Here is a 27,970-nt window from a genome sequence, read left to right as displayed (position 1 = left end):
AACTCTGGCAAGGGGCAGAAGTCATGTTATTCTCTTTTTGTCATAACAGACTACGTGCACCTGAGATGTATCAATTTCCCTTCCTCCTACTTATAATGTACCTCCTTCCTCTGTCAACACCAAGCTTTAATGCTAGCCATGGGATGATTACTAAAATAGGAAAATTGGAAGAATAACAATTTTAGACCTTTGTTTGTTTGTGCATTTGTATGAATAAGGATGACTCCCGTAGGTTCATACGTGTAAATGCTTAGTTACCAGGGAGTGGATCTCCTTGATAGGATTAGATGGATTAGGAGGTGTGACCTTGGAGGAAGTTTATCACTGGGGGTGGACTTTGAGGTTTCAAAAGCCCATGCCAGGATGTCAGTTTTGGTCCCTCTCTCTGTCTCTCCCTCTCTGCCTGCCTTCTTCCCTCTCCTTCTCCCTGTTTTTCTCTCTCTGCCTGTGGACTGTAGCATGAATTCTAATTGGTCTTAATAATAAAAACCAGAGTCAGATATTAAGGGATGAAAGCTGGGAGATCAGAGAAGCAGAGTAGCCAGCCACTGGAGAGTTCTTACCTCTACCAGTGCTCAGACCGAAGAGGTGATCCTGTCTCTCTGAATCCTCAGAATGAATCTCTCTCTAGGAAACCTCACACTGCATCTGTCTCTATGAATCACCAAACTCTCTGAACTCCAGTCTCCTCCACCCTTATATTGCTCTCTTTGCCCAGTTATATCACTTCTGTCTCCACCTCCCTAGGGCTGGGATTAAAGGCATGTGAGCTCTGTTTCTCTTTTAGACAGATTCAATCTCATGTAGCCCAGATTGGCTTTGAACTATGGAGATTCATCTGCCTGTGTCTCCGAGTGCTGGGATTAAAGGTATGTGCCCCCACTGCCTGGTATCTATAACTAAGTAGTGGCTTATCTCTGCACTGTGATCTTCAGGCAAGCTTTATTTGATGTATTACAAACAAACTATCACTACAGTGGATTATGGTGTGATACAGTGCCTGTCCGTGTGCCACTATACTCCTTGCCATGCTGAGAATGGACTAAGCCTTTAACACTGTAAGCAAGCCTCTTATTAAACGTTTTCTTTTATGAGTTGCCTTGGTCATGCTGTCTCCTCACAGCAATAGAACAGTGACTAAGACACTTGGTTTAAATTTAAAGATTTTAGTTCACTCTTTTAAAAAAAGAAAAAGAAAAAGAAAACTCGGTTATGTATTGCTTTATCTCTGCTAATCAGCTTTGTTTTCTCTTTTTATGAATAAATAACTAATTTGTTTATTGTGAAGTGGTAGTCAGAGTTTTTTCAAATATGTTTTATTTTAAGCAGAATTCTATCACTTTCCTCTCTCCACTTTCTTCCAACCCTTCCCTGGTACCCTCTCTCTAACTTCCTATGCTTCCCACTCTCAAGTATTGTTATGTGTGGTTATGCACCAATATATAAATACAACCCGTTGAATCTATTTTATTGTTCATGTGTATATGATTTCAGAGCTGACCACTCTATACTGGGCAACCATTATGGGAGTTCTTCTCTGGGAGAAGCTAATTCTCCTTCTCCTGGCAGTCAGTAATTGTCCTTGTCTAGGCAGGGGACCCCATGACATTTTCTCTCTTCTGTGCTGATGTACCAATTGTTATTGCCATTGTGCTGGTCATGTTGTTTCAACAGTTTTTATTAGTGGTTGTTTTACTGGTCACTTTCTGATATTATGGTTCTTATAATCTTTCTGTCTTTTCTTTTTTAATATTTACTGAGCCATAGATGCAAGAGACATAATATAGATGAATCTATTGGGCCTGGCATCTCTTGATATCTGCTCTTTGTCCAGGTGTGGTTTTCTGTGATAGTCTCCAAAGGAAGCTTCTTTGATGAGGGGTGTTAGCCACCCTTGTCTGTGACTATAAGGATAAAATTTATAATATACTAAGGAATCATATACTGGTCCAGCCAAGTGGCAGTAGTTGATACTTTTCTTATGTTCATGGCATCACTAGCCCAAAGAAATGGTCTGGCTTTTCAGGACCAGGCATGATTTGCCTCCTGTCGAGTGGACCTTAAGTCAAATTGGACAGCTCTTGGTTACTGCCAACATACACTTTTATGGATGTCCTGGTTAAGCTGCATAGAGCTGTTTAATCGCTCTCCTCTCTTGGGGAGTATTTTTGGAACTGTGGAAGCTAGACTGTAGGAAAGAGGCTCTCAGATCAGGTCTATCTTGAATCACCCGAGTCCTGTGTTCTAAGTCTCAGTTCCTGAGAGGGAACCCAGGACTTCATAAATAATGGGAAGAGAAGTACTGAGCCTTGGGATAGTTGGAGCATGTTTTTTACATAGTCTTAATGCTTCTAATCTTACCCCTCATCCTGTAATCTCTGCTTTCTCCAACCTGACATAAAAGTCATCCAAAATTTCTCTATAGCTCTCTGGATATAGCCCAAGAGGTTCGTTCTGTAAGACTTAATTTGTTAAGTTCTGTGAGCCTCACCTATCTCCTTCCCTTTCTTCACCTGCATTCTCCTGTGGTCGCTGTGAACTACAACCCATTGGACTGTGCACTGATCATTGTCTCATTTCCCAGAACACCCAGTGCTTCTTGCTGCATCCGAGCTAGTTGGATTTGTGGGGAACACATAGCCCTTATTTCTATGACTTACCGAGGCTATTGCCATTTCCAGATTAGTCCCATCCTAACTGCATATGCCTTGAGGGGAGAAGGGATACTACTGTTAGATTTCTGGCTCTTTATACCTGATCGTGTCATCAAGAAACATGTCAGTACTCAATGAGTAAATTAGAGACATATAGTTGTGCTTGGGGAAATACTTCTAGTGAGTTTACATTGTGTTTTCTTGTATCTTTTCCGTTCTAATGCAAAAATAAGGATTCTATATTAAGAAGGTGGGTTTTTTTTTTGTTCTGTACATAACATGTCTTAGACTCTCTCACCCCTTTAGTGCTTTAAAAACTCAAGTGTGCTTTCCTTGGAGTGTAGGATTTTCCTGGGCCTAACAATTACAGCATCACTTTTACCTGTGGGTAATGACAGATTGTGGCAGCTCCCCATGTAGACAGGGACATTGGGAATGTCAATTTCACCTTGTGAGATAAAAGTGATTTTCTTATTATGTAGTAGGGCAATGGAGAAGGGGATGATTGAAGGGCTTGGGGAAGACATATGCTTGACTCCACAAATACTAGCTAGCTCTTCTCTTTTAGTTCTTAGGGAGCTGGGTTCAGTGACATCAGCCTTGGATCTTATATCATGATTGTATTTCAGTTCTTGTAAGGGGAATGTTGGGTCTCAATGGCTAGACGTGCAGCCCTGGACACTATTCTGCTGAAGACGTAGTAGAGTTGTATGAGAATCTTTGGTCTTCATGAATGCTTACCGAATAGTAACTTAGTCTGTGTTCTAAATGCACTCGCTGGTGCTCCAAGCTCTTAAGTCACTCAGCTAGCAAGTTCCAGAACTGAAATTTAGGTCTTCTGTCTGTTCATGTTCTGCTCCAATTTGATATTCTGTGCTCCCAATTTGGACAGCCATCAGTTTAATTTATGATGGCACTTCCTAAAGGGGAAACAGTTAAGTTCTGCAGTAAACGGTGATTCCCAGCTTCCTTATCTTGAACTCCACAGGTTGTTAGGATTAGATGAGGTTATGCAGAGTCAGTGTCAAGTGCACTGCTTCACACCAGCACAGCTAGGTTTTTCTACTCTGTGAGCAATGCTTAAATCTCTCCTGCTTGGCTGCCTTAGCTGAGGCACCCCATTTAATACATAGGTATCCATTAAAGCTCAATTGGGGGGGGGTGTTACATCAGCAGCCCTTCTGTGTTTGGTAGAAAATGAATGGCAGACCTTTGTCATCAGTAAGAGGAGAGTATTTATCTGTAAAGATTGCAAGAGTAAAAATGTACTCTTGAAATTGAGCTCAGCACAGCCACGGGGAAGCTAGAAGTGATATCAGTAAGGTGCCCCTTCCAGGGTCTGGAGACATGTTCAGGTGAGAATGTACTCACCTTAGATTTCAGCCTGGAGATAAAAATTTGTGTTTGAAAATGAAAAAGAGAGTGACCGAAGGACCCATTTCAGGATAAGATGTGCAAGTTCAAGCACAAGGAAAGTGTGATGCTATGATATTATGTGCACTGGTTGGATCATTGACTAGCATTTCAGAGGAAGACGTAAACCCATTCTCACTGAAGAGTTTAGAGCCTTTAAAATAAAGATCCAGCCTCAGAAGGGTAGGGAGCTGGAGTGGATACAGCTGGCACCACTTACTACCTTTCTCTTGCTTCCTTGCGATTTTTCCCACTTGCCTCTTCTTTAAAAATAAGCCGTTCTTAGTCTTCCCCAGCTCAGTATGGAACTCTCAATAAGTACTTGAGTGCAAAGATTTAGATTAGAAATTAATAACCTAATTTTCCCAAGGGCTTTGCAAGAAGTTAAATAATGTAAGAGATCATCATAATATCATGCAGGTTTCATCGTAATTGTTATTGTTTATTTGATTAATTACTATAATGGATGTTTTTCATCCATTTTCCTTGAAGATGGTGAGTTTTCTCTCAATTTTTAATGTATATTATTTCTATAAGCATGTTCATTAGCAACTCATTCTGGTAATGTATATTGAGAAGATTTTATGCCTCTATCTATGATTTATTTTTATTTTCATAGTGGTCAACAGTGACAAAGTTTCACCCCAAAAGAAATGTTTAAAATAGATTGTGCTATGTAATGGTACTGATCCTGGCCACAAAGTGGCAGTTTCATACTGTTCAACATAACATTTAACATTAATTTTATTAATTTCTTTCTTTAGGCAAATTACTGTCTCCAATGACAGGAATATGTTCTATAGACACTGGACATTAAATATTTATTTTTCGATGCCCTGTGAGTCAACGTGAGTGATACTAAATAGGGAGGGTTTTGAAGCATTTGCCTTTGCTTTGAAACCCTACAATGAAAGTAAAATATTTTCCTTTCAAATGAGACTGAGAACAGCAACAGGAGGTTTGGTGTCTTGGTTGTCCAGGATTTTCATAGCCTGTAGAGGGAGGACATATGGTGGGTCACAGAGGTCAAGAATTTGGTAAGGTATTTAGAAAGTAAACAGTTGGAAAGGTTAAAAGTGTATCTGTCCCAATCCTGGGCGGTCCAGGCCAATAAACTTCATTACTCTTTGAACTGGCATTTCCATTCCTTACTTGGTAGTGGAGGAGTTGTCTTTTCCAGGAATGATGGGAGCACTCCTTAGTCACTCACCAGACAGGCTGAACTTCTGATGCATGAAATTCAAGGGCAACAGCAGGGACATGAACTGAGTTTTCCAGCTTACAGTGGGAGGGAAGGGAGCAACACTGTGGGTCTGTGGGCTTTGACTTGGGGAATGGGACTGAATATGGTTCCATGGATCTGATCAAGCAGATGCTGCGGAGGAGGCAGGTCCAAAACTGGCACTTACTGATAGCTTTAGAAATGCCTCAACATTCCTGCTTTTAGAACCTTTCTGATAATAACCTGGGCTTTTGGTATGACATCCTAGCTACTGCTCCCAAAGTGGTGACGCACATCCTAGTGACTGTTGGTAACAGTACAGCATGGGTCTGTTATTACATATTTTCAATATTCTTGACCACAGTAGAAGTGTTGTTTCTTCCCCAGTTCTCATGGATCATTGCTGTTTACTAACATGGGTTGCTTGCTGATGGTTCTCTGTACATGCATGTATGGTGGTGTGGAAATTTGGCCAGTTTCATATAAAACATAGAAAATCATAGAAAATATAAAAATATATAGAAACATACCTGTGTGGAAAATGAGGTTTACTATGTCTTGTTTTCATTGCCAAGTGTTTAGAGCACAGTAATCTTCAGCAATAATTTGTTCCTAAGGGCTCCATGATGTAGTGTTGTTGCCAACTGCAGTGTGTGTGATCCCAGGGCTTGTAATAAGATAGGAATGCAGTGAGAAAATACACATAAGAACACATTGGTGTGTCCCCAAGCATGCTGAAAGGGTCAGCTGTGATTAGGTTTTTTTTTTTTTATCATAGTAAGTGCCAAATGACTGTAAATCGTACCGACAATCCAAGTGAGGAAGCGTCTCCGAGACAAATGGGGTTTATTCTGAGAAAGCTGAACATGAAGGGGAGTTTTATTTATAAAACCCCTATTATACCCTAGCAAGGGTTATTAAAAAGGCATGGGCCAGTGCTGTGTGTGATGAATTTGGGGGCATTTCACACAGAATAGACTGGCTAACACACAGGATTGAAAGAAAAACCTGGAGAGATGCTCTAAATTTATCAATCTGATTATTAAGATTACGAGTCTTAATGCTGAAATCCTTTGAGTTAAAGAAATTACCTAACTTTAATTTTTAGGTACTACATACCTTTCCTAATTTGCAGTCTTAGGGGTAGAGAGATAGCTCAGATAGGAAAGTACTTGTTGTTGAAGTGTGAAGACCTGAATTCAGACCTCTAGAACCCAACTGGGAATCTGAGTATGATGACGGGCACCTGTAATCCCAGTGCTTGGGAGGCTGGGATATAAAATCTTTAATAACTGTTGAGTGGGAGGCCCTGTCTCAGAACATCTGGAACAAAACTCCCAACATTAACCTGGTCACCATGAACATGTGCACACACACACACACACACACACACACACACACACACACACAGACACACACACAGACACACACACAGACACACACAGACACACACACAGACACACACACACAGACACACACACACACACACACACACACACACACACACACTAACTCAGTCACTCACTCATTCAATCAATCAATAAACACAATTCAAGTTCTGCAACAGTGTTGCCAGGTACCTATCTATGAACACTGACTGCTGACCATCCATTGAAGTCTTGCCTTATCTGAGGTAATTAAAAGAAAACCAATCATTCTTTGACTGTATTGTGTGAGTATTAACACTGAATCAGAGTTAAGTGTTTTCCCCAGTCAATCAGATGGAGGACAAAGCTGTCTATCACCCGAGCTCCTCCATCGGGACAATGGTAAGAACCTAGGGGGGTGACAACAGGTGGACGCTCAGGGACTAGAAGTCTATGCTTTTATTAAAACTTGAGGAGAAGCACACAGCCAACACTTTAGCTTGCCTGTAAGACAGTGAGGGTAGAAATACTGGCCCTATATCATGGGCTGGCTGTAAGGGTTTTGTGAAATATAAGAAGTTACAAAACTTGCTGAGTAGTGATTATCTGTTCTCAGAGTTGCAGGGCAGGGGCATCCTCAGCCCCAATCCTCCTATGTGGCAAAAGGAAAATAGGGTGGCATTGAACTATCAGATTGTTTGTTTGGTTAATTACAAAGTAGAGTTTAAAATCAAGCCTTCTTGCCTGCAAAAATAAGAGCTCTTGTGTCTACAGCAGGGAGTAAGCAAATCATAATATATGGTCATACCAGAACTGGGCTGAGGTATGCTTTGAAAATAACAATAAGAAAACCATTTTTAAATGATTTTCTTGAAGATAGTCTATTGACAGAAATCAACCCCCTAACACATAAACTTGTAGGAGACTTCATAATCAAATGGTACAAGGCAGAAACTATGTTTCACTTACAACTCCACAGTTCACTCAACAAATGTTCAACGTATCAAAAGAGAGTTTTAAGCTTAAGCCAAAATCCAGCAGGAACCTTTTAGTGGTATCAGCATAGATAGTTGCAAGATGTAGATACTGGATGTATGACATCTTAAAATCATAGGATGAAAGGCATGATACTGTGAGATAAGCGTGTGGCCCTTGTCCAGTTTCCTGATATATTTAACTTCTAAGACCCTTCAATATTCAGAGCCAAAGCATGTCTTGTACATGCTAAGGAGATAGCTTATTTTGATTGCTCCTGAAGGGTTGGTACAGTTGCCCGAGGAACCACTCCGTAGCATGATGGAACTTTGAGCTCTACACCTCCATCGACAGAGAGGAAAGGGTTTTATAGCTGAGCCAGTCATAAATGGCAATGGGTAGAGATATTCATACCTATGAAATGAAGCATTTATGAAACATGAAGAGGATGAGAATTTGGAGAGTTTCTCTCTAAGTGAACACATGAAAAATTCTGGAAGATGGTGCCAAATCAATTGTCCAATAATCTTTCTTCCATATCTCCTTAGCTATATTGTTTTTTAATATCCTCTAAATAAGCCAATTAGCATAATGAAGTCTTTCCCTGAGTTCTCTGAGTCATCCTAGCCAATTAATCAACCCAAGGAAGAGAACATGAGGTCCCTAGATTTTAACTTGTTTCTCAGAAAAAATGGGTGGGGTGTAATTGTGTGAGACACCAACCATATCCTGTAACTAATGTTCCAAATGTATAATCATATGGTTGATACTTTGTGCAACCAGACCCCTCCCTATTCAGAAGTGAATCCTCACCTTACCTTGTTGGATGCTGAAACAAGGGATACCCAAATGAATTTCATGGCTTGCTACAGAATTTATGGCTTGTTTTCTGATTACTAGGTAGAAAAGCCCACATTCTACACACGTTGATTACTAGGGGGGTCACAGAAATGGCTGTCTTGTATTTGCAACACAGCACAGGAAAAGCATTGCAGTGTGTTTATCTTTGCTCCATCTCATCTCTCATATGTTAGAATGAGTGAGAAGGGCAGGGGAAAAACAAGCCAAAATATTCCTTTTTATATTTGATCCCATTTCATATCTATAAGAGATACATAAATCTCTAAGGCAATAAGATTATTCTGCCTGTCTCAGACTATGTATTTAAAAATATCTCCCTAGGCACTACCAACTCAGATGCCTGAAATTCTTGCTTTATATTTAAATGAGTCAAAGGCCTATAAATTACATTCCACTCAAATCTTTATGAACATATATATAGCATAAACATACCCTTAAATTTCTAAGTGGATTCCCAGCTTATTCTTCAAACACAGCTAGCTTTTAGTTTGAGAATATTAAACTTGACAAGACAACGAAGAGGAAGGCCTGGAATGGAGGGACACTTCGACATGCACAATTTGTGCTTCAATCCCTAGTTCCTTCTTATCCTTCAGATGTAAGGGTAGTTCACGTGTTCCTGACACCTTTATGGCTGAAGTGTTGCCTGTGTGCCGGAAGAGTGTCGGGCAAGAATGCTGGGGGATTTTATGATTATTAATCAAGAGTCAGTACTTCAGAGGAAGAAAACAACAGCTGTCCCCTGAGTATTTGATCTCTTCTGGCCAAAGAAAAATGATTATATTTTCAAGAGAGAAGAGATTAGTTCCAAAGTGTTATATGTTTGAGAACAATTCCAGGTTCAGGCAAGATTTATTTTGCTTAATGTATCTCCTTTACAGAAGAGAGACCTTTCCCTCCAGTGGCCCCAGAAAACCTTCACTTAGGTTATGACCACAATTTATATGATAAAAAGGCCATAAATGCAAAATTTAGGGAGACTGATACTTTTTAATGTATAAAGCTTTGAAAAATACAACAGAGATTATAAATGAAAGTTGAATTGAAGTTTTTAGGAGAAGAATGACCTACCGAGTCATCTGTTTCTTGCACAGAGAAAATTAGACTATTTGTTAGGGTCTAGAAGTCATACTGGATTTAGCATTTGGCTAAGCATACTACTTTGGTGTTTTCATAGGTTGTGCTCATTTGAGACGTTAAAATTCACCACTAGTCTCATTACTGCTTTATGCTGACTCTGCCTTTTGGAGTTGTCAGCGTCTGAAGTCAGAAGTGCATGAATACATATTTATGGTATATATTTTTTTCCCTCAATTCAAACTACAATTTTATAAAAAAAAATTCCCTCCAGCATTTACAACCTAGTGTAGCAGACTGGTTCCTCTCACTGTCATCGCTTCACCCTGTGGAGAAATGTCTAGTAGTAGCAACTTCATCTGGTAACATGTCAGGGATATCTTTACCTGAGTACCACCTATCTTCCTTAGACATTCGGCCCTGTGGTAGCTAGTCTTGATTGACAGCTTGTAGAGATCACCTGGGAGACGGGTGTGTAGACATACCGTGGCAGATAATCTTTACTAGGTTAATTGGGATGGGAGTACCTACTTTCCCTCTGTGGATCATGTTGTTTCATGGACTGGGGCCTAGACTGTGTCCAAGGGAGAAAGCGAGCTGAGCCCAGGCATTCATTGCTGCCTGCTTCCTGATTGTAGGTGCAGTGGGATCAGCTGCCTTGAACTGCAAGTCTACAATTTCTTCCTCCCTTAGGTTGCTTTTGGGGAGACATGTATCATAGCAACAGAAAAGTAAATAGGATACCCCTGCTTTCCTCTTACTCCATTTTCTGTTGTTATAAAATCCAGACTGGATAACTCCTCAAGAAATTAAATTTATTTAGCTTATGATTCTGGCGAGACCAGCCCCATAATCTTGTTAGTGTCTGGTGAAGGCCTTTGTGATGCTCTGTGTCATGGCAAGATGTGAAGGGGCAAATGAGATCATACTAAAGAAAACCAGGAGGGACGACCGCAGTTCCTAAAGCTACTCTCATGATTGCCAGCAGCGCCCACATGATCCTGTTGTCTCTCATTAGGCCTGTCTCCCACCAGTGTACTGGAGATCAAACTTCTGCCTTTGAGTCAGTCAAACCATAACTCCTTTTGCTATAGTATGGAGATTATTGATACCTGCTGCTGTTTATATACAATATTTATATATTATGTATTGATGCATGCATGAATGTAGATGGATAGATGACAGACAGATAGTCAAAGAACAAAGACCTATCCTTTTGCAGTGAACATTTTTGACCATGTCTCTGCCCTTCCTTCATGGGACAGGAAAGACAGGCCTGTACTGATCACGAAGGACAGGCTGCATTGCCTGCTGACACTGGAGGTGATATGTGACAGCTCTGGAATTAGAGGATAGAGCAGACTCAACATTCTGCAGAAGACCAATTAGTAAGCCTGGCTCTGGGCCTCGGAAGCTGTAGGGTTCATCAGTCTGCCAGTTCTTTCCTGTCCTCCCCACCAGGGTGAGCTCTCCGGTATGGCCCCAGCTCATCCACCCTTGCTTCAAGGAGCAAGGAGTGGGGCTAGTTCTGCTTTCATGTCCTCAGGGTTGAGTCTCCCTCACTTACACCAATTAGCCTGCCCCAACAACTACCCCATCTATGATCTTCTGGAGCACATGAAGGGGCCTGACCCACAGACCCAAAGCTGCAGCATCTCCCTAACACAGGGCAATGACAAGATATCCAAGAAGAGTCCCAGTAAGGGCCTAATGTAATTAGTGTAGTAGAAACCAGAGGCATTGAACCAGAACAATGACTCTTTGTGGTAACACTTGCAAGTAAAGATACACGGACAAAGGGGTCCAGTGAAGGATTCATTGTGCCACACTGCAGCTTTCGTGGTGAAATTTTAATTCCCCCCTTTTCTCTGTTCTTTTTCTTAAATTTTGTTTTATTTTTGGGGATTTCAGGGGCAGAGGGTTACAAGAAGGGACGAGGAAATGAATGGGATCAAGATACATGACGTGAAAGTCACATAGAAAATAAAGAGAAAGTAAAAGGAAACCTCAGAAAGAAAACATCCTGACTGTGATGATTCTTGGAATTGTGTGTGGCACAGGATGTTGAAGGGGTGAAATCAATAAGAGAATCAGAAGAGGCCATTGCAGACTTATCCAGACTTAGGCTCAATGCCAGGAGGGCGTGCATGGCTTTGGAGGTTCTCTCAGGTCACACTCAAGTGGAAGGGGCCCCCAGGAACAGCAAGTGTACTCTTCGCTGGAGTTCAGGCACAAATTTTTATGGTGCATGAGCTACAACAGCTCTTCAGAACTCAGGTGTTTGTGATGAAATTAATTACTGGAAAAAAACTGTAGTGATGCTATTAGCATAAGGATGACTTTGTAGTGACTTCCATCACAATGGAAATTCTGCATTCATGCAAGAAGCCTCTCGCCGGTCCGTGGTTTTGATCCTCTCATTACTCTGTTCGGAATACCAGCTGGGAAACACCATCTGTCAGTGGCTGTAGCAGCAGCAGCAGCAGCAGCAGCATCTGTCTGTGTCAGCTGGCATCTGTGTTCACTCTCACTGAATCGCCTGTAGGCCAGTAGGGGTGTGTGTGGCCAGGGAACTGGGCTCTGTCCTGATGCCACTAATGGAAAGGGGCTTACCTTTTCACTGTGAAACCATCTAGCCTGGGTACTATGTGCTAGGCACTGCCTTTTCTCATACAGGGCAACTCAAACTTCCTGAATTCAATGACGCTCTAAATCTTACCTGCTCGTCTTGCTTTCCCACCCATCATAATGCTGTCACACAGTGAAACTTGAGCTAGTGCCAATATGGCAGTTTGGAATGGGATTTTTCTATTTAATTTCTGGAGTGAACTGTGTTATCTCTCTTCTGCAGTTCCTGTCCTTTAGCTGCATTGAGGGCCACAAGAGTAGAGTGGCTTCTGAGCATCTGAATGGCGTTTTCACTAGAGACAGGGGCCACAGAGGGAAGGAAGTTACCTGATGCTCCAGGCAGGGATGAGAACTAGGCTGACACCAACCAAAGAACTTCTGGGATTGCTGGCAACATGCTAAAGCTAGGAAGGAAGCCTGCATCAGATTCCCCTCAGAGCCCTTCAGGGGGACATGGTCTTGTCAACACCTTGCTTTCAAACTTGTAGCTTTCATAACTGTGAAATAATACACTTTATTTTATTTTTTTATTTTAACTCATCCAGCTAGAAGTAATTTATTGTGATGGTTCCCGGAAGCTAATGCAGACTACTATACTATATGTCCCCTCTGGGAATCTGTACGTGTTTTGGAAGTTATATATTACAAGCTCTAAGAACAATGGTTGTATAGACTTTGTTGAGTGAGCATGGGTATGAACGGTGCTTCTTAGAAAGTATCATGGGACCAGTGCTAACAGAATAGGATAAATCTCCACTTCATCCCTGTAACCATTTGATACATGTATCGAGGGTCCTTAGTGTAGACCAAGCAGCCCAGGGATGCAGATGTGAAGGAAACAGATGCAGAACCTGCCCATCTGGAGCTGGTAATCAGATGGCAAAAACAAAAATGATTTTCTTTCAATGTGTCTTGATTCTTATTGTTTGAAGAAACAGTTACGTAATGGGCTAGGACTAGTGTTAGAAATAAAACAAGAAAATGCAATCTGTGTGTCTAACAGTGTTCAAATACTGACCATTCCTTTGCCCTTGGATAAGTTGATTGAGAGCCCCATGTCCTTTCCTATCCCTTGAGAAAGAACAATACAACTCAATAAAAAGTTAAAAAAGAGCAGAATTTCAGAATATCAGCTAAAAAGCTTCATTTGAAACAATCATACTACCACTTATATTTAGTTATATTCAAGTATGTTCTCATGAGTAGTGAGAGAGCACTCTGCCATCTGTCTCCTGCTGTGTGTCACCTTTGTTTATTGTGTTGTTATTCTGGTTATCCTAATTTTTTCCCATTATTGGGATCAAACTCAGGATTTTGTGCGACGTAGGTAAGTCATCTACCACTGCACCGTACCTCCAGCCATCACCCGTGATCCTTTGTGGTCTGTTTATTGGTATGGTATTTATTGCTGCTGTCTCTTGGTAATTTTGCCATTTAAAATGTGCCAGGCATAGTTTTACAAAGCTCTCTGGGTTTCCTAAAAGACAGACTCTGATGTCCCATATAGATTATCCTCATCCAGGCTTGATTTACAGTGCTGTTGGCCTTAAGTCCAATGTAAATGAGCCAAAAGCACATCAAACATGATGACTTTGAAGAGAAACATATAAAACAAGGTTCTGCATGGATCTGTTGGTGAAAATGTTGTGTGTGAGCCGAGGTTCAGAGCAATGCCTTTGTATTTGTGGTAGCATAAAATGTAACTACCTCAAGCTGTGAGCACCAACTGGGCTGGAGCTCCTATTATCTTGTGTTCCTTAGCTAATGCCTTGAATGTTAATGTGTTTTCAAAATGTTTACTTACTGAAGAACATACAACGTCAATGGAGGCAGTTTTTCCCTAAAGGGAACAAAAAAAAATGTTTCTTGAGCAAGAAATCCGTGATCTTTTTGTGCATAAAGTAGATGTGTACAGTCAGTGTTAAGTAACTGTCCGTCATAGCCGCAATGTTGTGCTGGTGTTGGTGGGGAAAATTAGCAAATGGAGGAATCTAATATGAAGGCGTAAGTCACAAACAATGCCACACCAGTTTGGAATTATGATTAATAGGGTGGTATTTATTTAAAGGGGAAAAAACTTACAGATCACTGTCCCAGGCAACAGCCCTCTACACAACCAGGAAGGGAGTCTAGTCGCAGGCGGAGCAGGAAGTGAAGAGAGAGAGGAGAGGGAAGTGGCCGCTTTTTTAAAGGGAGAGAGACCACGCCCCAATGGGCTGGTATCTCAGCAGCTATAGGCTGGAAGAGTGAGAGGACCTCCCGCAACACTAATATTTCCTTAGAGGAGCACAATTTCTTAGGATTCCGAAGCACAATTGAGACCATGGTGAATATCTAATAAGGTGAAACATCTAACATATGAGGTTGCAACACACAACCCAGGTGCTGGCAGCCAGCTCCATATGGAACCATCGATAATATTATTACTTCACCCTTATTCCCCCTTTTAATTCATGAGCACAGAGAAGGTACACATACATTTCCAGCTGTGACTTTTAATTTCCTCAGGCATGTGGTATCTTTGGACTTCCAATGTCATGGAAATTTAAAAATGAACGCTTCTAACTCAAAGGAATGGTCATTTAAGGCGATAGATACTCCAAGTATCCTGATCTAATCATTACTCATTGTGTGCAAGTATTCATATAACAGATTAGTCCATTGACAAGGATGGTTACTATATGCAGTGAGAGTCTTAGAACGTGGCATCTAGGCTTCACAGCAGAAGAATCCTGCTGTAAGACTCTGACTCTACCAATAGCATAGAAAAACAGAACTCTGAAGTTGTAAACAATTAAGTTAGACCAAATGAAGCTCTGCTGATGGTCTACTTGGTTACAAGAAAGAACTCCCTGCCTGTTTTGGTAAAAACCATTTTTAATCTCAGTGCTTGGGAGGCAGAAGGAGGCATAATTCTGTGATTTCATGGGTAGCCTGATCTACATAGAAAGTTCCAGACAAAATTACATTGTAAGGCCCTCTCTACAAAACACCAAAGGAATCCCTGAGTTCATTGTAAGGAGTGACAGATAGGTGGAGTTGATCCTCAGCCATCATAGAGCATCAGAGGTGTCTTCTATCCAGGCACACATTGGCTTTAGCAGCTAGTGATTTGAAATGCAAGAGACATACATAGATCTAATCTATATGAGTAGTAGAAAAAGACAAGATCTCCTGAGAAAATTGGGAGCATGGGGACCTTGGGAGAAGGTTGAAGGGGAGAGGAGAAGCAGGGAGGGGAGCAGAGAAAAATGTAGAGCTCAATAAAAATCAATTAAAAAAGATTGGAAATGCAAGTTAATCTTAGCAAAAACCACCATTATATATTATGTTAAATTAATGCTGTTATGCTTTAATATTATGTGTTTTATTATTTTGTACTCAATTTGTTATTTTGTTTTGCTTTTCTTGTTGAAACGGAGGTAGAACATATGGGATTTATTTCAAGTTTTCCATTTACACATCACTAAGCAATAACATAATTAAAATAATTTAAGTCTATGTATTAGGTGGTGTACAATAACATTTTTGCCTTGTTAAAAGGAGTGTTTATGTTACTTGGCTTTGAAGAATAATCTAATGGACTCAGAGTCATTAACAATTTGAGCCAGCAGAAATCTTTCAGTCGAAGGACCTCCCCTACCAGATATAGTTGCTGATCTTCCAGCACAGAAGGGAGGCACAGGGAGTGAGTGTGCAGGATTACAAAGTAAAGGAGATGTGGACTGAGGTCAGGAAGCAAGTTCACATGCTTCTAACTAGGTAAGTGGCTGACCATGTCAGTCTACCTCCAATGGCTCCAATCCAAGGGGTTGGTTAGACCCAAACCAAAACAGAGTTACCACAACATCTCAATGCCGAGGGAAGCATTTGTGAAATGCAATCTAAATAGCAGAGTCTTTTTGGAGCATTAAGTCACAGTGAGTTGGGGGCAGTGGTAATGGGAGACAGCCATTTGTCTTGCCTGCTCAGGTGATATTTATTCTCATCTACTTGGATTTTTCCATGACTTTCAATAGCAGTCAGAATCCCGAAACTTCTTAAATCTAAGACTTTATGCTGTTGTACTCTGTAAAATTCGATTATGAACTTACTCATTCAAGCTTGGCTTAGTCCATATGCGCTACTATGACAAAATACCCAAGGCTGGAAGATTTACATACAATAAACCTATTCCTTACAGTCTAAAAGCTGGTAGTTTAGGGTTGGGGTGCCTGCACAGTTGGTTCTTTCTAAGGACCTGCTCCCTGGTTCTCATACTCTTATTGTATTATACCCTCCTGTGACAGGAGAAGACAGGGAACTCTTTGATAAGGGCACCGTTGTCTTTTATGAGGACTACACTCTTGTGATCTAATTATCCCCCAAGCCCTTCATCACTTAAGGCTGTGTCCTTGGGAGTTAAGAGTTCAGCAGTTTGGTAGAAAGTAAATATCCAATGCACTGGATATACCATTGTGCAGACTATTAGAAAACTGTTCTTGTTGCACTGTAAACTTTTGATCATACCTTGTGGGATGAAACAATTGCATCTTTAATATAGTTAGTGGGTTTTCTGTTACTGCAAAAGTCACTGTTATATAAGAGATTACAGCACAGGTAAATATTGCACAGTTGGAGTTGAATTCTGAGTATGCATTGCACAGGGTCCTTTGCCCAGGGTGGTACAAAGCTACAACCAAACTATTAGCCAGAGCCCTGCTCTTTGTGGGCATCTGGGGTCCTCTTCTCTTTTCAGATAATGACCAAATTCAGTTCACTGCCATGTATGATAAGTCTAACCCTGACCTTAACATTAACTGAGAGTCAAGAACCACAGGAGCTCCTCTTTCCTCTAGACCCTCTCAAAGCACTTATTTCATTTGGTCGGGTGTACACAAGATAGGGTTCCTTTTGCTTAATTAATGGGACTTTAGTCACATTGCCCAAATCCCCTCAGCATTGCCATATTGTGTTAATTAAAGTTACAGGTATATTTATGCGGGGAGGAGATGGGAATCTTGGGTATCAGCAAGGACATCAGTAACTTGGAGCATTTTGAAATCTCCCGCCATGGATCTTAGGCCTTCCCCTGTGTGGAAACTCAGCTCAGGACTTAGGTAAAATCAGGTCAACCAGACATCTCAACTGAAGTGGAGGTTCTGTCCTGTCTGTTGTAAGGCCTTTTGCAGCAACCCTGGCGTTCAGTGCCAGTAGCACCTCTGTATGGCTTATGGCAACCCAAAATGATGGCAAGTGTTCACATGCATCTTCTTGAGTGGAAAACGCTTTCTGGACTGAGGACCGCTGTTGGTCCAAAAAACCCATGCCCTTGATTTTTTGTTATTTCCAAGAAAGACACGTTAAATCATGGAATTTGTATTATCAAAGTGATAAAGCTATGTGGACCCAGCGAGCTCTTGCTTCTCTGGTAATCCTTCACTCTGAGATTTCTTTATTTCCAGTGCTGTGCGGTGCAAAGAGTTAATGCAGTGGCCATGCCCCCCACATGGACTTGCTCATTCCCTTTTATCCCAACACAGGCTTATATTAGCACACTGGCCATGTCTTGTAGCCTTGTCTGAGTTTATAACTGGGCCCTGTTATAAGAGGGCTTTAGTTCTGCTGTAACGTGGGGCAGGTATTTCCACAAAGATATTTAATACATAAGTCAAAACCCTTTAATGAGCTCCAGCTTTCGTGTTAGAGCCGCTTACTTGGAAATGAGGAGCTTAGTGTGCAGCCGAGTAAAAGGCATGATCTAGTTCTGAGATTACAAGGCTCAGAAACTCTTTTTTTTTTCTTTTTTCTTGTTTTGCTCTAGGCAAAGGCAGCTCAAGCATCTCATCCGACGTGAGTTCAAGTACAGATCACACGCCAACCAAAGCCCAGAAGAATGTGGCCACCAGCGAAGGTAGGCACGTCTGGTCTTCATGTTTCATCTTTCCCTTCCTGAGCTGACTGTTTGAAAGATGAAGAGAATGTGGGAGATTGACCTCTAACTGACTGCATGAGACTCTATCAGATCTTCAAAAGGAGCAGGCAGTGACCTCCTGGAGTTCACTTTGGCTGCACTTACTTCCATTGAAGTTGACTTGGTGGGATTTAAGTGTATTAATGTTGAGGCAGATGCTATTATTTTCCGAAAATGTGATAGACTGACTCAAGAGAAACCACAATGACATCATATTCCAATTTTCCACTATGGTAAAGTGGTATGATATAAGAGCCTTTGATACAAGTTGAAAGTTCCTGCAAGAATGTGCAGAACAGGTGTTCCTTACGTTCAAGATGATGCTGACGAGAGGGTCAGTCATGTATGGAGGACTGGAATTAATGCCAAAGCTGGGCATATGCAAAGATGCTTTGTTTCATTATTTAAATAATATGTGAAAGACGTTGTGTTAAAGGCGAACATTTATTCACCCATGCCTGGTCAAGGATTCCATAGCAGTTTCTGAACTGCATGCTGGAATTCAGTTGCTTCCCAGGAAGCTTTGAGCTATTACTTAATTGATCGAGGAATTATTTCTATGATATTTAGTAGAAAGTCGACCCAGTTATTTTGTTTTAATGTCAAACACAATGGATGTTTCCTCTCTGAATAAGAGTTCCCTCTAGATTAATTATTCAACACAGGCCGTTTATGTGCCATTTATGCTGAAAGGCTTTTTTTTTTTAATCCGGGTCAGTTGATTTGCATATTTTATGCATTCTGATTTTCTCAAATGTACAGGGTGCTAAGGAAGCTTGTGTTGAGTTTTCGTTTTGGAGGCTGCTCTTAGCATCAGGAATTATGCTTACAGGCTGATGTTGGCCCTTTGAGTTCTTTATGTTCTGTCTATCTCTGTTGTAATCTGTGCGCTGAAGTTGATTCTTTTCATCCACTGGTGAGTCTTCTCTTCCCATGTGTCATCCGGTCAGGGAGCACAGCATGACCTTCCACAGGCTCGTTATCCTCAGGCCAGTGTATAGGTGACTTGGATGGCCGCATGGCATTCATTTGTGTTTAGACCCTTGTGTTGTTTCTAGTGCATCAGCAGCTCCTAAGGCAGATGGATTGGTGTGTTCCACTCAGCACAGCAAAGGGCCAGGTAGCAATCCAATTTTAATTTTCTGCTTGCTAGGTTAAGTGGGGGCATTTGATCACTCTTGAAATTCAGTGGAGGCAGCTGCGTATAACTGTTTGGTTATAGCCTCTTGCTTTTGGCAGCTCCATTCCTAGAATGCAGAGTGAAAATGACTTCCATTTATCCAGAGTGGCTCTCTTCAGCTAGAAATTCCTTTCACTAGATTCTCAATTCTTCCCACTAGGATATGGCATTCAATCTTGCCACACCCATGTGTCGATGGAAATAGATAAACTTAAATAATTGGCGTTTGCCTGTGTTTATGTTTTCTCATGATTCTTTTTCCCTTTAAGCATAGGAAATACTGAACCGTAGATGTTTTGTTGAAAAAACTGAGAAAGGAGATTCTAGGATTTTGTGCATTTACAAACATTGCTCTCTATGTTTGAAAAGAAAATAAGGAAACTCTGGGCACTTCAAGCTTTCTTTTCTTTGGTTTTTCCTAAAGGGAGGCACTGTTTTCCACACCAAAGTTTTATATATTTTGTCATGATTTCATTTTTGACATTATGAAAATAATACCAAGGAAAAAAGACTAAGAAAATTTTGTATTCTTTTGAAACAGAATGGGTTAAATTAGTGTGGAGTTTCTTTCCCTATCTTAGGGGAGAAAACCTAATCTCTGCGGAGATGTCATTTATAGTTGGAGAGGTAAAAAATAATAAAAAGGAATGTGTTGACCTTTGCTATCTGAGAGAGTTGGAGGAGGGGTGTAATGAATGAAGATCCTTTTTGTCTACATAGTTCTGGTCAGTGACAATTTAAAATATTAAACTATAAATGCGGTGTGGGCATTTCCTTCAGGGACGTGTACGCAAGGGCCGCCTGCCACACAGATGCTCCTGCACAGGCTGGTGAATAGCCAGGGCTAATTTACTTCCCCACACAAATGACAGCCTCAGGCTCCTTCTCAGGATGAATGATTAGGGTGGCATATTCTCTGACCTCCACAGGTGGATTTACCTGATGTTGTGTGAGTTGCTTCCTTCTGGAAAGTACCAGGTGACCCTTCTTGGCAATGCTCCCGTACAGTAACAGAAGGCAGGCACCAACTTCCTACAGAGACGACAGAGGGCTCCTTTAAAACTATCATCTGATTCTTTCCCTATCATTGTTAAGAATTATGTTTAACCTTAAGTTAAAAGAATCACATGCACACGTGTGTGTACAATCACACACTTGTGTAATTGCCCACGGAAGCCGAAGAAGACACTGGATTCCCAGGACCTGGTGTTACAGGCATTTGTGAACCACAGCATGTGGGTGCTCTCATCTGAACTCAGGAGAGGAGAATGTCCTCTTCAGGGCTGAACCATCTCTCCAGCCCCACTGTGTAACTTTCCTTGATAAGGAAACTGGCGAGAGTGGAGCTGACTTTTCACAGTGGTTTGTGTGTTGACCGTTTCCTGATTATTTACCTCTGTCTTCCTCAGCATTGCATCCTGCGAGCAGGTGGGATGGGGAGGAAATGAGAGGATTCTATTGGTTCTTGATTTTTGTTGTTGTTTGTGGTGATGGGTGTAGATATCTGTGTGAGTTAGAGTCTGACCTCTGTCATGTCGCTAATGGTACCGGCTGTGTTCCTTATTAGAAAACACGAATTCTACTCTACAGTGTATGGTGGCATAAATTGAGGACATGGTGCATGTTGAAGAGAAGGACACACATCTGTTTAGAGAAGGACATTCACATCTGCATTTAAGTTGGGTAAAGGATGTTTAACTCTAGGCAGACACAGCGCAATCATTGAGATGAACATGATTTTAAACTGTGCAGTGGGGAAGGTTGTAGAGGAAGCTAACACTTCTGCAGAATCCTGTGCAGACCACAGTAAAAATAGCTTGAAATTGCTGCCTCTAAGCCTTGAGAGGGAAGCAGGAAGTAGTCAGACCTGCTCTGGAGCTTTGGCTGTGAGTTGCCTGGTGTGCCCAACGAGTGTGTAATGTCTGCTTGAAGATGGCACAGCACAGGATGTGCTCCATGAAATTTGTTAGTAAAGTTTTTTAAATCCATGAGAAAAAGCATCTTTTTAATTTTTGATTTAGAGGTTCTCTCTGTAGATTAGGCTGACCTTAAACATGTAGCCTCTCTGCCTTGCTTTCCCAAGTGCTAACATCACAGTATACATTATAACACTTAGCTAAGAATGCCATTTAATAACCACAAGAAATGTTTTCATGTAAACATGGTGTGTATCTTCATTGTGGCTCAGACACACACTCCTAAGACATGGCTGGAAGCATGTAGTGCTGCATGATAACTGATCGAGTTTTTCTTTATAGCCCATTATATTCAGTATGATACTTGAAGCTCATGATTTCCTGATACTATAGGACAGTGGTTTCAACATTCCGTAGGTTGTGACCCTTTAATACAATTTCTTATGGTGTAGTGACCTCCAACTACAAAAGTATTTCATTGCCACTTCATAACTGTAATTTTGCTACTGTTAGGAATCATCAGTAAATATATGATGAATATAATTTTGTGACCTTGCCAAAGGGCGTTTGACTCACAGGTTGAGAGCCATTGCTACAGGGGGGTTAGGTTCAAGTATAGAAATCTGCATTTTTCATCCTCCTGGCATAATTTGCATGCTAGCCTTGCAAGTCACAACACCTCTTCTTCTTGTTCTTCTCCTGGAAGTCATTCCCATCTTTTCAAGTGTTCTATCTTAAAAATAATGACCGTTGACCATAAACAGTGAAAAGTCACATCTAATGTTTGGATTGAATGGGGGTGCACACCAAGCAGCCTTGAGCAGAGTCAGTGGACTGTAGTGGAGTCTCCTGGAAATCTGGCTGAGTTTTGCACATGGCATGAGGATGTGGCTTTATAGGTGACATCTCAGCAAATCAATCTTTCTCTTGCTCTGGAGTAAGATGAAGTTAGTTCAGCTCACTGTGCTTTAAACACAGCCAAGTCAGCTATTGCTCCCAGGGACTGGTCAAGTGTGGTGGTTGTTTTGTAAATGTTGACTATGAGGCTAGTCACCTGCACAGTTCTAGAATTTTGAAGCTATAGGGGACTGTCCAGTTCCTTCCTTCCTCCCTTCCTTCCTTTCTTCCTTCCATCTTTTAACCTACCTTTCTTGGTTAACATGTGAAGCTGTTTAATTGGGTTATTAGAAATTTAGCCCAGCAGTTTGTGAGGATACGTCCCATTTGTCAGAGCGAACTGAGATCACACCTATCCATGAAGCTGAAGAACAACTTTGATCTTGGGCAAAATCTGTGAGTCCAGAGCATTGTGATCAGCTGTGCTCTGTTAACTGGTCCTTCCATGTGGAAGATCTCTCCTTCCTGGTGCCTGACATGCACAACTGCATCTTCTTGAAGGAAGCATCTGTAGGGAGTTGGCGGATTTTAACCTTGCTAATAGCAACTTTTGTGGAGGTGGTAATGAACTTCTGGTGTGTTCTAGGTTGAGGCCAGGAGGTCCAGTTAGAAGTAGCAGCCACTGCCCAGATGGTTCAGGCAAACCACTCTTGCCTGTGTAGCACCTGGTGAGGGTGATCTGATGGTCCTGGGGATGATGCTGGCCAGAGCCATCTCATGTGAGAGCCAAAGCGCGTTTTGCCATGACTCAGTAGCTTCCATGGCATGTCTTGGTAGGATAATACCAAGACATTTTGCAAAATTCTCACCATTCTTTATTGCCACCAACTGGTTTTGTGGCAGTAACAAGGACCGTCTACTTTTTCTTCTTTTCAACCTTGGACTTTGCAGTGAGAATTTCCTTTTGTATAGGGCCTTTCTGGACTAGACCAAGAGTCCATGCCAGGTCCTGTAACTAGGATGGGATTTCGGCTGCAGTGGGGCTTCCTTTCCTTGGGTCTGAGGGTCACCGCTTGTCTCTGCACTGGCAGTGGCATCAGCACCAGCCTTCTTGACTGCACATTTCCTCTCCATTGTTGCATGCTTCTTTGCCTTTCCACCTGCTCTCTTGCAACGTGGGAAAGAAAACTTACAAAGAAATACCTGGGACACTGGGAATGAAGTGGAGATTCTGTACCCCTATGAAATTGCTAAGTGGGAGTTTGATTCAGCAATGTTGAATTGAACACACTAGGAAAAATATAGCGGCAACTAACAACAAAAGACTTATGTTATCTTTAAAAAAAAAAGCTATTATTTTCTGCTCATAGAAGTGTTTAATTCTCTTTTTTCCTCTGTTTATGCATGTTTATTATGGACTTGCTGCAAGGCCAAGCCAGACTGTGTGAAAGTGTTTGAGAAAGGTTGTTGAATCTAGGTAGATTCTGAATTTTGTCAGAACAGTATCTGCTCTGGAAGGTTAGAGGACCTTAACCTACCTAGTGACTTCATAGTTAAAGACCTTAACCAAGTGACTTCACAATTGATGACCTCAACAAAGTGACTTCACAATCGAGGGCCTTAACCTACCTAGTGACTGCACAATTGAGAACCTTAACCTACCTAGTGACTTCACAATTGAGGACCTTAACCTACCTAGTGACTTCACAATTGAGGACCTTAACCTACCTAGTTGCTTCATAATCCAGGACTTTAACCTACCTAGTGGCTTCACAATCAAAGACCTCAGCCAAGTGACTTCACAATTGAGGACCTTAACCTACCTAGTCACTTCCCTCTGGGTCTTTGAATAGTGTTCCTCAACAGTGCTGTGTAGAATTGTGTCTTTAAATGACTTCTGGTAAGAAAGTGATTTTAAATCATTCATTCGAGGCATGTGACATGAGTCAACTCACAAAGAATGTGTAGTGATATTCTCCTGGACCTACATCCACCCACTTACTTATATAGTTGGTGGTTTCTACATTTTCAGTGCCCAAATTAGGTCTGTAGCGAAAGAGTTGATTTGAATGTGCGGAGGCATATGGCTTTGTTTATCCCTCTGTCTTCTGTTGTGTTCTGTCTACTTTTAGGGTGTATTCTTAAACAAAGTTAATGTGATTCACCAAGGAAGGGAAAAATCATGCTTTTAACTCGGGGTGGTTTTCCTTGACCTTGTGAATCTTTGCCACTTTTCAATAAATTTTGTGTTTGTATGTGTGTGGTATGCATGTGGACATATATGTGAGTTTACACATAAATGTGTGTGTGGAAGTCAACATCACGTGTCTTCCTCAGTGACTTTACACTTTCTGTTTTGGCACAGGCTCTTTCACTGAGCCTGGAGCTCACTGATTTAGGTAGGCTGATTGGCTAACAAGCTCCAGGTCTTCACCTTTGTGGGGTGACAGACATGACTCTGCACCTAGCTTTTCGTGTGTGCTGGGGATCCGAACTCGGGCTCTTATGTTTGGATAGCAACACTTAACTCATTGAACCATCTTCCCAGCTTCACCCAACAAACAATTTCTATTGTTGAGCCTCCTGTATCCAGCGCTTACAAGTGATTTCATGAGTAGGACTGCGTTTAAAGTTGCTCTGTCATCATATATCTCTTGACAAATAGATATCAATGCTTCCATTGGAAAGATGATCAAGGGCACTCAAAGGTAAGTGCGGATTAAAATCATATAAACTACAAAGGGTGATGTATTACCTCTTACTGAATCAGAAAGTTGCTGATTTGGCTAGGCTCACTGGCTCTCTGGCGAGTGAGCTCTGAGGATCCCCCTGTCTATTTTCCTATCACTAGTTATAGGCATGTGCACCTATACCCAACTTTTTATATAGGGATTCAAAATCAGGTCCTCCTGTTTACACAGCAAGTGCTCTTACCAAATCACCCTCGTGGGTTATTCATTCTCTAGTTCGAATTTTCTCAAGAAGAAGATTATGATTATACAGCACAAACCTTGAAATAAATTTCAGCTTAAAAATCAACCAAATTAGAAGTCTAATTTCATAAAAGTAAAAATAAAACATAGAAATATGAACAAAATGTACAGAGCCAGTGGAAGATAATGGCACTTAAGAATGTCCTTAAAGTTCTGATAGTTCAAAAATGACATGGGCCCAAGCTCAGTGTTTGGGTAGAGACTTTAGAGATTCTGAGATTGGCTGTAGTCTTTGGAACTTCCATTAGCTGTAAGCAAAGGTGATAGCTGATTAGTACTTAGTTTTTGTTTTTGGTTTTTTTTTTTTGCTTTTAAACTTAAATTTTAAACTTAACCATCTCTGAAAGTGTCAGCATCACATAGGAAATCTTTGCAAAGCTTTAGCTGATGAGATTTAATGTGTTTTGCTAATTTAATTAGTAGTTCATTGCTACATGATGGAGTTGCTCTTACAGCTTAAGCTGCTGCCTAATTATAAATTTAGGTAGATCTGAAACACTTCACAAATTACCTCTGGGGAGTTGAGCATGTAATAGAGTCAGTGTGTCCAATTTAATAAAGACAAGATGTCCAATTTGCATTCAAGGATTAGTCTAAGCTGTGTGAAACTCGTCAATTTGTGATCTACAAAATTGGTATATAAGCTTAGAGATAAAACCCCAGATACACTCAGATTCAAACTAAGTATAATTTCATCAGGGAATTATCTTCAAAACTGGATAATCTGGAATGGCCATCATACACCACTCTCCAAGGGAAACCAGCTCTCCCTCTCTTTCCTCCTCACCCCCTCTATTTTAGAGTAATATTTAAAGTATGGCATCTCAAGTGTCTTTATGTAGTCTTTGGAGAAGGGATATTATTTTTGATCTTTCATATTCTAAACCACTTATAAAATAATCTTATATTTACTTCTTCTTCTTGGTTTACTTTTTGCTTTAGAAAAAAGAGTACTCAATAAGCAATCGGTGTGTCTCAGAGGCAAACATTCTGGTTCATTTATATGCAACTACACATGTTTGTAATGAGGACTTTGTTCATTCTTAAGATTGTTCAGCAGCTTCAGCTTAGTTAAATGGAGATGTATTGAACAGTGTGTTGTAAACTTCAATACCTTTCATTGGCACTTGTGGTATCAGAAATAGGTGGTAGCCATGGGTCATACAGTTGTAGCATAGTGGGCAATACTTCACTAAAATATAGTTTGTTCTCCCCGAAGAACCTTTAACATTTTGGATTCATCATTTAGACAGAGCGTTGTCTCCTTTCCCCCTAACCTTAAACATGCATCTCTTACAATAGTTCAGTGGACTCTGTGATTCTTGAAGGGGGTCCAATAATATGACAGAGTCAGAACCAGGGCGACATTATGGAGCAGTTAACTAGTAATCAAGGGTAGAGCAGGAGTGACTCTTATCCGGTGACCTCAGTAAGAGGTGCATAGGAAAAAAGATGGTTTAGACCCAGAGGAGAGGGGAGGCCTCCTGGGAAACTGGGACTTGGATTTTGCTCTGTGAGTAGAGAGTACAGCAGCGAGAGGAAGATGTTACATGCTGAATCAGGGCGTTCACAACTTAGGAAATCCACCTGGGTCCATCGAGGGGATGGTGGAAGTTTCTAGATAGAACCTTCCTTGCCTGACAATATTGAGTGCCTGCTCTTTGCATGAGGGTCTTAGTGGAATTCATCCAATGAGTGAGACAAGTGACAAGTAACACTAACATTGTTTCATTCTGCTCTTCCTTGTCCACCATCCTTTCTATTGTAACACTGAACAGCCACCTTCTCCAGAAAAGAGGAGAAACAGCCCCGGTGGTGGAGAGGGACTCATTATCTTAGTACAAATAATCTGATTTTGAAAATATTTGACCTTTAGAGCTGTGAACACATGGTGACCTTAAACATCAGATTAACATGCCTGTTTACTTCCTCTGCCTGGAGATAGCTTCCTGAGGATACACTCACTTCCTTGGGAAGTTCCTAACATCCCACGCTGTTAGACTAACAAATAAGGAGATAAAAAACACTCATTTGTCAGACGTGTTCTTTTATGTCCAAGACACTTATAGATTTAAAGTGTGCACAGCCTAGAGGGAGGAGCTCACGTATAGTTTAGGGGTAATTTGTAATTTGGCAGTGACTGTTTACCGTGGGAAGTAGGCAGCCCTATGGTAAATGATCAGAAACATAACCAGGACCTCTCTGCTGTGTGTGAAGGATGCTGCCCCCTGGTCAATTTCCTGTGCTTTAAGGGACTGTTGTTGTTCTCAATAACTGTGATTGTGACTTCTTATAACTGGGCTGGAGAAATCTACATTTTCTACACAGAAGAGATTTTTGTGTTGTAAATGATAGAGCTGTTAAGGAAGGGAGAGAGATAGATGCTCTCGAAGAAGATATGGCTATGGGTTCAAGGATGCCCCGCCCCCATCCCTGTCATCAGGGTAGCAGTTGCTAGAGGCACTTTCCTGAGTCTCTGAAGATCTTTAGTCAAGGCTGTTGTATTCACAGGCCTGCAGGTGGCCTGGATTTCCTGTAGCAGTCACTGAGAGGCACCCTTTGAGGCTGCAGGCTTTCCTTCTCAGTCATCACTGGCCATCACAGATACAACTAAAATGGCTGCAGATAATCCATCAGCCAACCCTTCACCACAAGTGCGATTTGCGCACAGGTATTCTGTTAGCTTTCTCCCCTGTTGTGTGTGGCAGTATTTGCGATCACTTGTATTACTTTGTGCAATTTACATTAAATCTGAGTGACTTACATTGGCTTTGCTCTTTGAATGTAATTTTGAACTAATATTCTTACAGTTATTAGCTACTGTTCTCATATAGTGGCTTTTAGAACTGCTATGGAGATCCTTTAGCTTCCCTCTCCTGTCATCAATATTTCCT

General features: G+C 41.2%; 1 protein-coding gene across 1 annotated transcript in view; it reads left to right on the top strand.

The window, feature by feature from the left end:
• The window catches only part of Fbxl7 (F-box and leucine rich repeat protein 7), a 319,932-nt gene that overhangs the window by 70,724 nt on the left and 221,238 nt on the right, over positions 1–27,970 (top strand). Inside the window, exon 2 of the mRNA XM_041632154.1 lies at positions 18,001–18,090. Within this exon, the coding sequence (XP_041488088.1) occupies positions 18,001–18,090 (90 nt within the window). The remainder of the gene's footprint in view (positions 1–18,000; positions 18,091–27,970) is intronic.

The sequence above is a fragment of the Microtus oregoni genome, unplaced genomic scaffold, assembly GCF_018167655.1.
Source record: "Microtus oregoni isolate MIOR12 unplaced genomic scaffold, Mior012 000040F_ref0000088, whole genome shotgun sequence".
Classification (NCBI taxonomy): domain Eukaryota; kingdom Metazoa; phylum Chordata; class Mammalia; order Rodentia; family Cricetidae; genus Microtus; species Microtus oregoni.
Note: the sequence above shows the minus strand (reverse complement) of the source record. Positions and strands in the feature narration are given on the sequence as shown.